General features: G+C 40.3%; 1 protein-coding gene across 1 annotated transcript in view; it reads right to left on the reverse strand.

Annotated features, from left to right (window-relative positions):
- Positions 1-8999, reverse strand: part of IMPG2 (interphotoreceptor matrix proteoglycan 2) — a 50615-nt gene extending 41616 nt beyond the window's left edge. The window contains exons 1-3 of the mRNA XM_057413011.1: positions 8924-8999; positions 7354-7614; positions 1234-1400 (exon numbers count right to left, since the gene is read on the reverse strand). Of these exons, the coding sequence (XP_057268994.1) occupies positions 1234-1400; positions 7354-7614; positions 8924-8999 (504 nt within the window). The remainder of the gene's footprint in view (positions 1-1233; positions 1401-7353; positions 7615-8923) is intronic.
- Between the last annotated feature and the right edge of the window lie 4274 nt (positions 9000-13273).

A 13273-nucleotide genomic window follows, 5' to 3' on the forward strand; every position in this document is an offset into this window, starting at 1 on the left:
TCAAGTATTATTCACTGTGAGCATAAAAAGGTCACATTAATTTTATTTGTGTCCATCTTTTTGCCAAGTCTTCTAAGGACAAAACTACCATCAGACATCACAGAGGCAAACTTCGGCTAGCATACACCTGTTGAGACTAACATGCAGACTCTGAAAAAAACCCCTCTCTCCATTATCCACAACAGTTTTCATACTCATCCTCTAGTTCACATTCCTACCATAGGAGTCCAAAACAGGCAGAAAGGCAGAATGTCAGCACATCCATACTCACAAAACATTACTGATTCTATGGGCTCATATATTTTAGAGTTATCATAAGTGTCATAAAACTACTCATCCATTAGTTTGCAAAAATAGAAGACATTGTAATCTTAAGATGATCCATAAATCACCATACATTTTAAGGTAGCCTTTTATCCAGAGAAATTAAGATATCTACTGTATCTTAGATGTGTACAAAGTTAAGCACTTAATTTTAAAATGCAAACTCCTGAAGAGGCATCTTCATATTTCAGTTGAGATAGTAAGTTAAACTAAAGAAGCCTATTCTTTTTATTTAAGCTAAAATAAGCTTGTTTCAACTGAAACAACGGAAAATATATGAAGATACTCAGCAATTTTTAAATTTTTTACACTTGTACCCTGATCTTAACCTCTGCAGCTCCCCACAGTGACAGTGTTACCAGTTGCCTTCATAGGACACCAAAGCTTTTTATATTCATAACCACACTTATTTCAGTCAGGCTGCAGCACACTAAGCATCACAAATCTACAGCAACTGACAGTCAGGTAATTCTGCCGTTTGTCTTGATAGCATCAGAAAATACAGCTGAGAACTTTTGGCTTCGAAGTGCATTTGGATTGAAGGGATCTCCATGTGCAGTTCAGAGTAGGAAGGCTGCTACACACCACAGAGGGCAATGCACCACAGCCTGCCTCATATCATGCTGCCTGCTGCCTTTTCAGGCAAGGAGTCTGGACGTCATCTACTTGTCAGGAACATACCTATTTAAGCCAACATTCTCTTTGTCATTGTTGCTTTTCTCTTTATTAGATTAGCTAAAATTTGGTTTTGGAAATGGTCTCAGAACTATGGATCTAAGCGCTGTGATACTCATGCCTGTCCATTTTAAGGGCTCCCCTTGTTACTGCCTGCAATATGCCAAGTTGCATGTTGCAGTGGGACATTATACACTTGCCCATGAAAAAACACTAACCAGCTGCTGCACCCACCTTCACAATCAGACTTCGGTGCTCCTCAGACTGACTGAAGTTCATGCCCATTTCAAATATACTCATCGTTCCTTCCTCACACAGGCTCATCCAGGTGTGGTATTCTTCACGCTCTGGCAGTCTATCCCAGAACGTCTTGAACACCTCCCAGACTGTTTCCTGACACACTGACAGCACAAGAAAGGTCTGGTGTTAGTACAAAGAGAATACCTCCACGGCATTGGTGGTGAGGATAGCATTGTCCAAATGTTCTATGGTTTTTAGTACATTAATACATAGAATGCAATGACTAGAGAGCTGCAGCTAAATGTCTAAGGAATTGATAGAATGCAGTGACTAGACAGCTACAGCTAAATGTCCTATTTTTCACACTCATACTACTTTCCTCCCTGGCTTTTTTACTGAAAAGAAAGCAAGAGAGAGCACACTTGTCATCTAAAAACCATCAAGAACAACAGTATTTTCACTGAGTGAAACTACCCTTGATCAGTGGGTCAAAGTTTTAGAAAACTTAGAAAACCAAAATAGTACTGCAAATGCCCTCACAGAAAGTAGACCTGGAGCTTAACTTAATAAGAATAATAGTGGCACTGATCAAAGTTTTAGAGACTCAACCAGTAATAATTCCTTTGGACTCACCTTTACACAGAACTTAAAGATTCAGAAATTATAATTACATTAGTAATTTGAAAAATGAGGATAATGACCCAATAACATATATGTATGCACTGACAAAGAACTGGACATCTCTGACTGAACAGAGAGTGTGTGAATTAAGGGTTAAATTCTCTTGTACTATGACAGCTGCTTTAACCTCCCAATCCTGCACATGTGCTCTTTGCCAGTCAGAGGAGTTGGTCACATAATGCCCAAGGAAGAACCTTCTGTGACCCAGGATAACTGGAAGTAAGGAAGATTTGTAGGATTTTCTTTGTGTCCTGGAAGAGAAAAACATCAAAAGGAGAACAACTCTAAAAATCACTTGCAGAAAATGCCAGCCTGGAGTAGTGGCAGACAAACCTGCTGCTCAGCCTTAATCAGATTTCAGTATCTATACAGTATGTTATACTATATATACTAGTATATAGTTATATACGTAGTTCAGCAAAGGAATGCTTTGCACTCAGGATAAGTCCTGACATTGCAAGCAAGACCCTACAGGAGACTGACCATGAATCTATCTTTAGAAAGTCACTTTCTTCAATGTGCTTAAAAATCAGCTCCAGGCTGCCAAAAAGCAGTACATTACTGCTATTTCTTCTTGATTCTCTGTGTTCTGAATTACAAAATTGGTTAAATGTACTTGCATAAAACTTAACACATAGAACACACATGGAAACATACTTTCATGTAACCAAGAGATGGACATTTTTCTTAAATGAAAAGGCTTTATAAATAACAACCTTAAGGAACTGATTCACAGGCAGTAGCACCCATGAAGCTTGGCTGATTCTGGCACACTTGATTGCACCATACAGAAAAAGCTCTCTTTTCTCCACCTCTAATTTCAGTTTATCAGAGCAGTTGAGGCTATTTCTCCATTCTACAGATACACAGATATCTCTCATTTCCATATCACACTCCTGACAGTTTTCCTGTATGAAAATAATTAGCCTTGTAGCTCATTTGGTATGTGTGACTAGAGAAGAATGCAGTCTTCAAACTCTGCATTATTAACTCTCAGCAGCATGTTACTGCTCTAGCACCCCTCCAGCTTCCAGGTAGTTAACTTTATTTGTAATACACAGTAAAGAGTATTGGAGACGCTTCCAATCAGTTTTGCTTATGCATCTGTATTAATCAGAAAAAAATAGCCAAATTCACAAGCATCCATGCATCCTCTGACTTTCTGCCTCAAGTTATGCTTGTTTCCTCAGCAGCTAAGGAAGCAACTCTTTAAGACAGGGACAACATTTCTGTACGACCTCTGCACAGACCTCAGGCAATGAAGCCATAATCCTGCTCTGGATTTCTGGATCCTGCTGGAGTACTAATAAGTTTCCTGAAGCAGAATGGGATCTGTAGTATTGTCCTGGGTTCAGCAGTAGCAGTCATTTTTCTCCTTCTTAGTAGCTGGTGCAAGTGCTGTGGTTTTGACTTTCAGCCTGGGAACAGCACTGATAACACCGATGTCTTTAGTTGCTGCTTAGTAATATTTACTCTGACCAAAGACTTTCTGAGTCTCATGCTCTGCCAGGGAGAAGAGGAAGCTGGGAGAAAGCAGAGACAGGACACCTGACCCAAACTAGCCAAAGGGGTATTCCATACCACAGCACATCATGCTCAGTGTATAAACTGGGGGCAGTTAGTCGGAAGGGCTAGATCACTGCTCGGTCGGGCTGGGTATCAGTGGTGAGCAGTTGTATTCTCTTCCCTTGTTATTTCCCTTATCATTATTATTATTGGTGGCAGCAGCAGTGGTTTGTGTTATACCTTAGTTACTGGACTGCTCTTATCTCAACCCATGGGAGTTACATTCTTTCAATTATTCTCCCAATCCCTCTGGGAGGGGGGGGGGGGGGGGGGGGTATAGAAAGAGGGGGGGAAGAGGGGGGGGAGGAGTGAGAGAACAGCTACGTGGTTTTCTGAGTTACAGCTGAGCTCAAACCACAACAAGTATTCTCTCTACCATCACACTCATAAGAGCAGGGCATCCAGGAAACACTAAATCTAAAATCTAGTTTCAAATCCAGAAGCCTACACTAAAGAATATAATTTGCTTTCATTTCTTTTAGAAGTACTTGTATCCTGCATACTTTCTGATTGATGGATCTTTCAATCCAGGTGCATTGTACAGCAACAATACTGCAATGACATTATTCCCTGTGGCTGGGCTAAGTCTTCAGCAGGCTACCAGTAAGAGTTGAAGCTATGGCACTAGTTTGCAAACACATTGCAGTGGCACTGTCTAATCTCACAGTTTTCAAATAGCAACAGGCAAAGAACTGGCTTTCCAGTTGCAAGCAGTAATTGGCAGTAATAATTGAAAGCAATTTTCCTTAATGCTCTTAAATGTTTAATCTCTTATATTAAAATAAATGTGATGAGACATTGCCTGAATACAAGCTGCTGCTCTAGGAACAGTTGTCCCAGTCAGGTCCCAGTAGATTAAGGATTTGTTGTGGGTCCTTTCATTTGCAATTAGACACCTCACTGAATTCCAAGCCTAAAGGCTTTGTGCCATCTGTGGGCTTGAAGCCCATTAACCAGACCTAAGATGTCAGAGCAGGGTCATATTTTCTGTGGAAGGAGGAAAGGGGATGCAGATAAAGAGTCACATTGTGTCCTCTTTAGCCTGTGTCCTATCCAGCCATTTCCATGGCCATGAGCAGTAACAAGCTGAACAACATGGTGCAAATGGCTTCAGTATTCAGAAGGAAAATTTCTTCCTCCTGACTAGTCTGAGAGTGGTGGCAAGGGAGTTTTTTCAAAGCTTCTTATCAAGAGGCTCTGAAGAACCCCCATAGAAGAAAAACATGTTTTTCATAACCTGATTATAAACATTCTGAGACTCTGTAGACAAAACTCATTGACATTAAAATGTAAACAATGTTAAACAGCCTTGACTGAAAGCTTCAGTAAATATATGTTACTGTATAAAAATAATTCACTATGCTTCCATTCTGACTTTCCAGCAACTTGCCAGTATTTAAGCTACATATGCTATCTACATACGCTGACAATAAATGAAGTAACTTTTGACTAATATTTAAAATAGCAATTCATTTAAACAAAACTAGAAATAAAAGGAGAGGGGGGAAATAGGCCCAGACACAGGAACCAAGCAAGTTTACCAGTAAGCTTTTTGACTAGCAATATAACTTTAAATTTTAAATATAAAATGTTTCAAGTAGATAGGGAATGGAAAAAAGTGCATCATCAGAGCTTACAACAAACTGTCAGGAGCCCAGCAGTTCAGAGTTATGACTGAAGCTTGCTTAATACAATGTGCCCTGTTAATGTACTCACACTGTTACTATTAAGAAAAACAAATCTGCTGTACAGACTTTGTGTTACGATTTTTCCAGGAATCAGACAATCAGACTAGCTACAAACCCCTTAAAGGCCAACCCACAGAGCAGCCAGGCCTGCCAGGATCAGGAAAGAACTCCTGAGCAGACCCAGCAGTGCAAGCCACGTGCCACCTGAATAACCAAACAGCCCTCAAGGTATGTGAGAAAAGCCTGTCTTTATGGCTACATCTCACACCAAACTTTCACTGCCCTGCTGCAGGGATAGCCACAGGCACAGATATATAGGACACCATTAGCAACATGAGGCCCTGGAGAAGACAGGATTTGTGATGAGGTCTCTAATCCCTGGCAAACAATACTGATTAAACTCATCAGAAAATCAAGATCAATCTTTTTAAGTCAGCAAGCTGAGAACCTTGAAGCTACACGTGGGTGGGAAGGTAAGCTCCTCTAGAAAATTACTTCCTTCATCCCATGGCTGCAGTAATAACTAACCTGTATTTTAGTGTTAACTGGTCTCACTGTTACTCTGCAGTTTTCCCCTGAAGAATTCCAGTGTTAACAAAATGAAGACTTATGAGATAAAGAGAGGCTCCCTGCTACAGAGATGCAATCGTTCCAGCTGTCTACAGGAAAGGAAGCAGGCATGTAGAAGACATGTAACTGACTGACATGATAAACCAGAACTCAAACCAAGAATGAGAACCAGACGACTTGTTCTGCAGTTTTTCTCCAAAGACTATTTTGCATGCATATACAACATTTTGCATGTAGTCTATCTTGAAATGCCTAAGAAACGAGAACTCATCACTGAGATAATCATCTTCAAGGTGAGAAAGGAGGTAGGAAAAAATTGAAAGATCAGCATGTATGGCCCATGCCCTTGTGCAAACTTCCACTTGAGCAAGTGTTATAGACACTTAGGTAGCCAAGGTCTTGATTTTTAAAGGTCATAACAGGTTTCAAAGTCTGCCTCAGAAAGTCGGGCATGTAGTGAGACTTTGTCAATCCCAGCATAAAAAAGCCCAGCCTTTGGGAGCTTATTTGCTGCAAATGAGGTCTTTATGCTCAATTAATATTAATAAATAATAGAGAATATCCTGTAAAGCGCCAGATAAATTGTGGTTTAAGCAAAAAAAAAAAAAAACCACACAGGCAGGCACAAGATTTTTCAGTCATACACATCTGCAGGAAGTGGTGAAAAATTTCTTTATTTGAAGCTTCTTTCCCTAACAACTTCTCCATTGTTTTCAAAACCTCCAGCTATGATCTGTGATGCAATGACCTCACTCGCTCTCTCTCTGAAATTCTCCTGTATGGCTACCTTTCATGCACCTGAAGTGGATACAGCGTATCTGTGGCTCCTGCCAGATTACCGTTCAGAATGCACTTATCTCACTTAAGAGACAATTAGCCTATTACACTCAGTCTGCGCTCAGGGATTTCTGAGGTTAACAGAAGGAGCACCATATGACAGCACTGGGCACCTTGTAGGGGGCAGGGTGGCTTTCTGGTCATTTGTGTAACTAACTGGGCAGTGCTGGAGTTTAATCCCAGTTAAATCCTAGTTAAGAGTTGAAACATGTACAGTGACAAGGAGCACTGAATCAGGCTGAATATTCTATTTTGAGGCAACATGAGACCAACTCCTTCTCCTCTCTAATAATTTCTTCTGAATTGGCTTTCTAGACAGAATATATACTACACTTTCCACAAGCAGCCTTATCAAAAGTCACATGGCTGAGACATCGGTGTCTTAGACTTGACTCTTTTCTGAAAGATTCCTCAGTGAATTCTAATAGCACTGGAAGAACACTGTATAAAAACAAGAACCTCTGCCATTTAGCTAACCTGTACGTAACATCTATTTTTCTTAGAATTCAAATTGTTCTATGAGAGAGGATTAGTATTTATTAAACACTATCTGTGGTTTGAGGGACTGAGAGTTTTTATGACATGAGTTTAACCAGAAGGTAGTTTTTTAGCTCAGAACAGCTATCATAAGGTAGGTTATGACAGAAAACTAAGTTTCTTGGGTAATAATGTATTTCTTATGACATGGTATTTTATTATGTTTAAAGCTTCATCTATTTTTTTTTTAATTAATGTTCTCTATCAATTACTCATGAAACGTACAGTCACTTACCTCTGAGCCTGAAATATTTCAGATGGTTGGCAATAGCCTGCTCAATAGATTCATCAGGGCAGATCTTAACTCCACTGGGAAACAGAATGGATCGCTTCCTTCTTAACAGCAAATGCTTGTTGACCTGTTCAGCCTCCATGATGCCATTAAGCTTTTTCAACTCCGGAGGCAGAGAAGGGTTTGCCAAATGCCAGTCACTGAGCTGAAGGGCTGGTGGAACATCTTTAGCCTGTCCTGCTTTTGTAGCTGAATAACCTTCTGCTGTAAAAATTAAAATGACACATAAATTTCTCAGATGAGATAGCAACGCCATCTTATGTACCTTAATGCCATTGTTATGGTCTTTGAAAGGCATAACTGCTTTTTTCTCTTAACAAAACCTGTCTGTATGACTGTACTATTATAGACAACCTTAAGCTTTTTACAGCATCCCATCAAATAGCAACACAACCTAAAGCTCTAACCCTTTGACTGCCAAATGCTGTGTTTAATTTCCCTTCTGTGATTTGGTTTAAGCCAACGGGACTATACTTGCGAGAATAAACATGTATTTAGAAGCTTTCAGGACCAGAAATTAAATAAATGATTAATTTTTATACTTTCTGTCCACATGAAACATTTATACCCCTTGGAAAAAGAAAGCTACTTGAATTGACAGCTAGCAGGTACACCTGTCACCACCATGAGATAGATCCTTACATGAGTAGAGCAGCAAAACATAGGGGGGGAAAGGGCTCATAAGCCTTTTTTTTTCTTTTTTTTTAAATTTAATTTCCTCTTATAATAGTTGTTCCACATCACTCCAGAGGAAACTTTACCTCTGAGAGGAAAATTTGTCTATTTGATTTTAGTCTGACAGTCTAATTCTTTATCCTCCACAGCTGGCAGTCAGCTAACCTGGAATTATTTAATTCAACTTTCTTCTTTTACTTTTTACCTGGAAATCATGCCTAAGGAAGAATCACAATGAATCGTTTATTAGAGAAAGAACAATAATAAATATATGGCGTTTTTCATCCCACAGATTGTGGGTTTATTCTGATACTTCAAAGGCAATAGCACCTTTGACTTTGATGACTGAAGGATAAAGAATGTGGATATTTTGATGGTATGTTAATAGTCAGCTCTAGTGCAGAAGTCCACCATCAGATGGTACATCAGAAGGACAAGAAAACGTAAAAAAGTCACTAACGCAAAAGCTCAATCTTTACTCAAACTGATATATTTTCAGTGTCCCTCGGCAGAAGACAGAATCTCACTTTTTAAGATTTAATACAAAATTGTTAGAGAAAATAGTAAAAAACTTACCAGTATTTAATGTCTCTCAAAGTTGGAAAAACTTGCCTCCTGTAGGTACATTCTACACGCAAAACAACACAAATGTACAATAATACCTCCTGGAAATCACTCCAAGTATTCCATATTTACACTGATATCATGGCATGGTTTTGACAAAACATTTCTCTATAGCCCCCCTTTGTTGTAATTAAAGCAGAGAGGCATTTTTATTTCTACACATCGCCATAGGTAAACTTTGAAAACAAGTATATATATAAGACTTCTGCGTTACCTGTAACTATTTGAAGGTCGCCTTTAATTCCCAGAGCTGGAAGGCAAAAAAAGATTTTCCAAAGGAAACCAAACATACTTGTGTAAAAAAAAAAAAAAAACAAAACAAAAAACAAAAAAAACACCCACCAAAAAATATGCAAGGAAAAAAAAAAATCCCTTTCAGCAGAAGAGCTGTATTTAACGTGTTCGGGAACCAACCAAAAGCATTGTCCTTTTTTGAAAGTACTTTGATGTCACATATAATTACCTTTGGAAAAAAAACATTAGGTAAAAAAAGTCAATCCTGGGCATGTTCTTTTCAAGGACAATATTCCGCTTTGGTGAAGAAGCAAGTAAAGGTGATGGAAGTAAACTTCTTGGAGCTAGCAGATGGACCGAGACAATTTTTTAATTTTAATCTGGCCAGCTAAGCTCTTTACCAGAGCTTGTCATACCATTAAGAGACAGTCCAAGCAAGGACAGCACCTTTCACATTTAATTAACCACGTTTTTAAATTGGCCTTTCAATTATGCCTTTTTTTTTAAATCACACTGACCACAAAGTGTCAGAGGGAGCACAGTAGTCTCGAGTGGAAGGTCTCAGTGTGTTTTATCTTCTGCTTGTATAAATAGATGTATCTAATAAGGCAGTGACTCACTTAAACACTGGTGCTTACGTAGATAATACCAAAGCAACCTTTCTGTAGGACTGTTTCTTCTGGTGACAGAGCTGATAGAGCCCTGCTGCCCGAGTCTGTGCTAAAGGAGAAAATCTTGTGCTGTTACACCACTGTCCCTCACATCCTAGAAGCAGTGCTTCTCCAAGAGATAAAGCCTGGGCAAGCTGCAATTCTTTCATCTCTGTTCACGTATTATCAGACATAAGTAGCAGGAAGAAATTAGTACAGAAGTACCTGAAGAGATTTTCAGCTAAGTGCTGCAAAAAGGACAGAGTGAAGGAAAGAAGTGGCATTCTTAGCTCCCTTCCTGTCCAGGGTCAGCTCATTGTGGAAACATGTATAGAAGCTGCCCTGCAATGGCAGCCTGCATTGAGACCACTAGAAAAACCCCATCAGGGCTCTCTCCTGGGTGGTGTTACTCAGGAATTGCTGGTTACTGACTTCAGATCACTCTGACCAAACTGCTGATTTGTCTGAAGGGGCTATTTTTGGTAGAAGCTTTGTGTGAACATTTCAGAACTGGATTCCCAAGGCTTCCCCAGTGATGGTCTGCAGAGCATTTGCACAGAGCTCCTTAGGTACACAGTTCCAACTCATCGCTTCTAGCTGCTCTGCTGAAGTCCCAGCAGTTCAGCTAACACTGGTAATTTCCAGTATTACTCACAGGCGACACTCACAGGAATCAAATAAACTTCCCTTTGTTTTTAGGCTCTGCCTCCTGACATCTAATAGACTCTTGTAGGTATTTTTCAATTGGATTTTTTCATTTTCACATTTTCACATATTTTCGTTGGGTTTTTTTCCCCACAGGACTACTAAATTAAACTTGAAGTTAACCCACCAGGCTGCTTTAACACCCCCAGTGTTCTCAGAATCAGATATTCTGTATCTATCAAACCAGCTAACTACAATACTAGCAGCAACACCAAGTACAGTACACCACACAGGAGCTGTAAATTGAATGGTCCTGATGGTATGAAGCACAGGAACAACATTGCACTGGTGCCCATAATGTTTTGAAGTCCTAGTCAGCATCTCTAGGTAGACAGAGCAACTTTTGAGGCTAGCATGGGTACCTGTGTTACAATCCTGGATTCAATAACACAGACCAGCCTTTACTGTTTTAAACCTCTGCTTTCAATATTGTGAATTTTTTTGCTTGTGTTACCCTGCAAAAAAGGAACTGCATTAAGATAAGAAATACTATACATGCTTATATAGGCAAAGTCTAACTTACCTCAAGAATCATGCCAACTAATCCTTTTAGAGAAAATCCTCAGAACACATGTGCTTCGTGAAAACTGAAACCCAATTTAAAAGTTTTCCTGGAGAATCTTCATATTTACAGCATTGCTGGGTTTTTTCATAGGCAAAGAACTCAAATGCATTCAGAATGTGAACAGTAGAAAAACTATCTGCTTTATATCTCTGTCAATTTTTTTCTTTTCTATGGCATGGCTATGTCAGCTTCTGTATGATTATATATTTTAAACACTTAGTTCTTTATTTCCAGCAGCCAAATCATATCTGCTTTCAAAAAGTATTCAGGAAATAATATCCTCGCTAGGGAAAAAAGGTAAGTATAATCCTAGTGATGTAACATGCCAAGATCACATGAGTACATCCAAAAATAAAAAGGCAACTTTCTGACAATTCGTGTCTGAAAAGGACATGCACTTTCATATTGCAAATGTGATGAGCTGAATTATAGTTCTACACAAGGTAATGGTCACTGAAATTCTGCTATAGAGCACATACTGTCCCAGATAACATAATCATTTTTCAAATTCAACTTATTAAAAAAGCTAAATCCACTCATCTATAACCAAAAAATGCAAAATAAAAGTATACTTTGGTGAAGACGCCTTTAACAAAGAGCCACATGATGGCAGACACTCCCTGCATTTCACAGTTACCACTTCTTGTTTGTGCTCCTGGAGAGCTCTCTGCTGAACCATCTCCCATGGACAAGCAAGGTCCGAGACTGCTTAGCCTTCCAGCTGAGCAAATTCAGCCCACCATGACCTGTTGTACCACCAACTCTTCCACCACGTGATATTATTGTAAAGTATTCAGAGCAGAAAAATCAGGAAGTGAGGTCAGCCAAATTTATCTAACACTAATTGAATACAATTCACTTCCTTGAAACCAAGATTATAGAGTGTAGGGTGAAGAGTCTTAAAAAGATCAGTTTGCTTTGAAGCATCATGCCACTCCACCATTTCAGTTAAACAGGGATTAATACAGGAAATGGAGGCAAAGGATATGTGCAAAAAGGTCCCTGACTCAGTCTGCTGCCTTATACATCCTAAAAGTTATCTTTGGGGAGTTCTAGCAAGGAAAAAAGGAAGCTTTACACTTTTTACAAGCTTTTTACACTTGGAGTGTAAATTTTTCCAGACACTTCCTAGCATTCACCACATCTCTGTTAAATGTGAATGGCTGGAAAGGAGTGGGTTACAACTCATGGGTCCATGCATTTCCCAAGCTAGCCATTCAGACTGTCAAGACTGTTAGCCTACCTACAGAAAAAAACTGTAAAGCTATTGAGACAAAAAGCAGCCTTGCTTGCCACAAGAAGCTGTGAACTAGCTGTGTGCCTTTATAAGGATTGGAGAACAAATACTCATAGAAGCATAGAAGAGATAGGGTTGGAAAGGACCTTAAGATCATCAAATTCCAACCCCCCTGCCATGGGCAGGGACACCTCACACTAAACCATGTCACCCAAGGCTTTGTCCAACCTGGCCTTGAACACTGCCAGGAATGGAGCATTCACAACCTCCCTGGGCAACCTATTCCAGTGCCTCACCACCCTTACACTAAAGAACTTCCTCCTTATATCCAATCTAAACTTCCTCTGTGTAAGTTTTAACCCATTACCCCTTGTACTGTCACTACAGTCCCTAATGAAGAGTCCCTTCCCAGCATCCTTATAGGCCCCCTTCAGATACTCGAAGGCTGCTATGAGGTCTCCACGCAGCCTTCTCTTCTCCAGTCTGAACAGACACAACTTTCTCAGCCTGTCTTCATACAGGAGGTGCTCCAGTCCCCTGATCACCCTTGTGGCCCTCCCCTGGACTTGTTCCAACACTTCCATGTCCTTTTTATGTTGAGAACACCAGAACTGCACACTATACTCCAAGTGAGGTCTCACGAGAGCAGAGTGGCAGGATCACCTCCTTCGACCTGCTGGTCACACTCCTTTTGATGCAGACCAGGATACAGTTGGCTTTCTGGGCTGCAAGGGCACACTGACGGCTCATGTTCATTTTCTCATCAACCAACACCCCCAAGCCCTTCTCTGCAGGGCTGCTCTGAATCTCTTCTCTGCCCAACCTGTAGCTGTGCTTGGGATTGCTCCAACCCAGGTGTAGGACCTTGCACTTGGCATGGTTAAAATTCATGAGGCTGGCATCTGCCCGCCTCACAAGAGTGTTAAGGTCCCTCTGGATGGCATTCCTTCCCTCCAGCATATCAACCGAACCACACAGCTTGGTGTCATTGGCAAACTTGCTGAGGGCGCACTCAATCCCACTGTCCATGTCACTGACAAAGATGCTGAACAAGATCGGTCCCAACACTGATCCCTGAGGGACACCACTCGTTACTGGTCTCCAGCTGGACATTGAGCCATTGACCACAACTCTTTGCATGTGGCCATCCAGCCAGTTCTTTATCTACCGAGT

Source organism: Pezoporus wallicus, unplaced genomic scaffold (genome assembly GCF_028554395.1).
Source record: "Pezoporus wallicus isolate ANWC-B61680 ecotype Strahan unplaced genomic scaffold, APGP_CSIRO_Pwel_v1 contig_6484, whole genome shotgun sequence".
NCBI classification, from domain to species: domain Eukaryota; kingdom Metazoa; phylum Chordata; class Aves; order Psittaciformes; family Psittacidae; genus Pezoporus; species Pezoporus wallicus.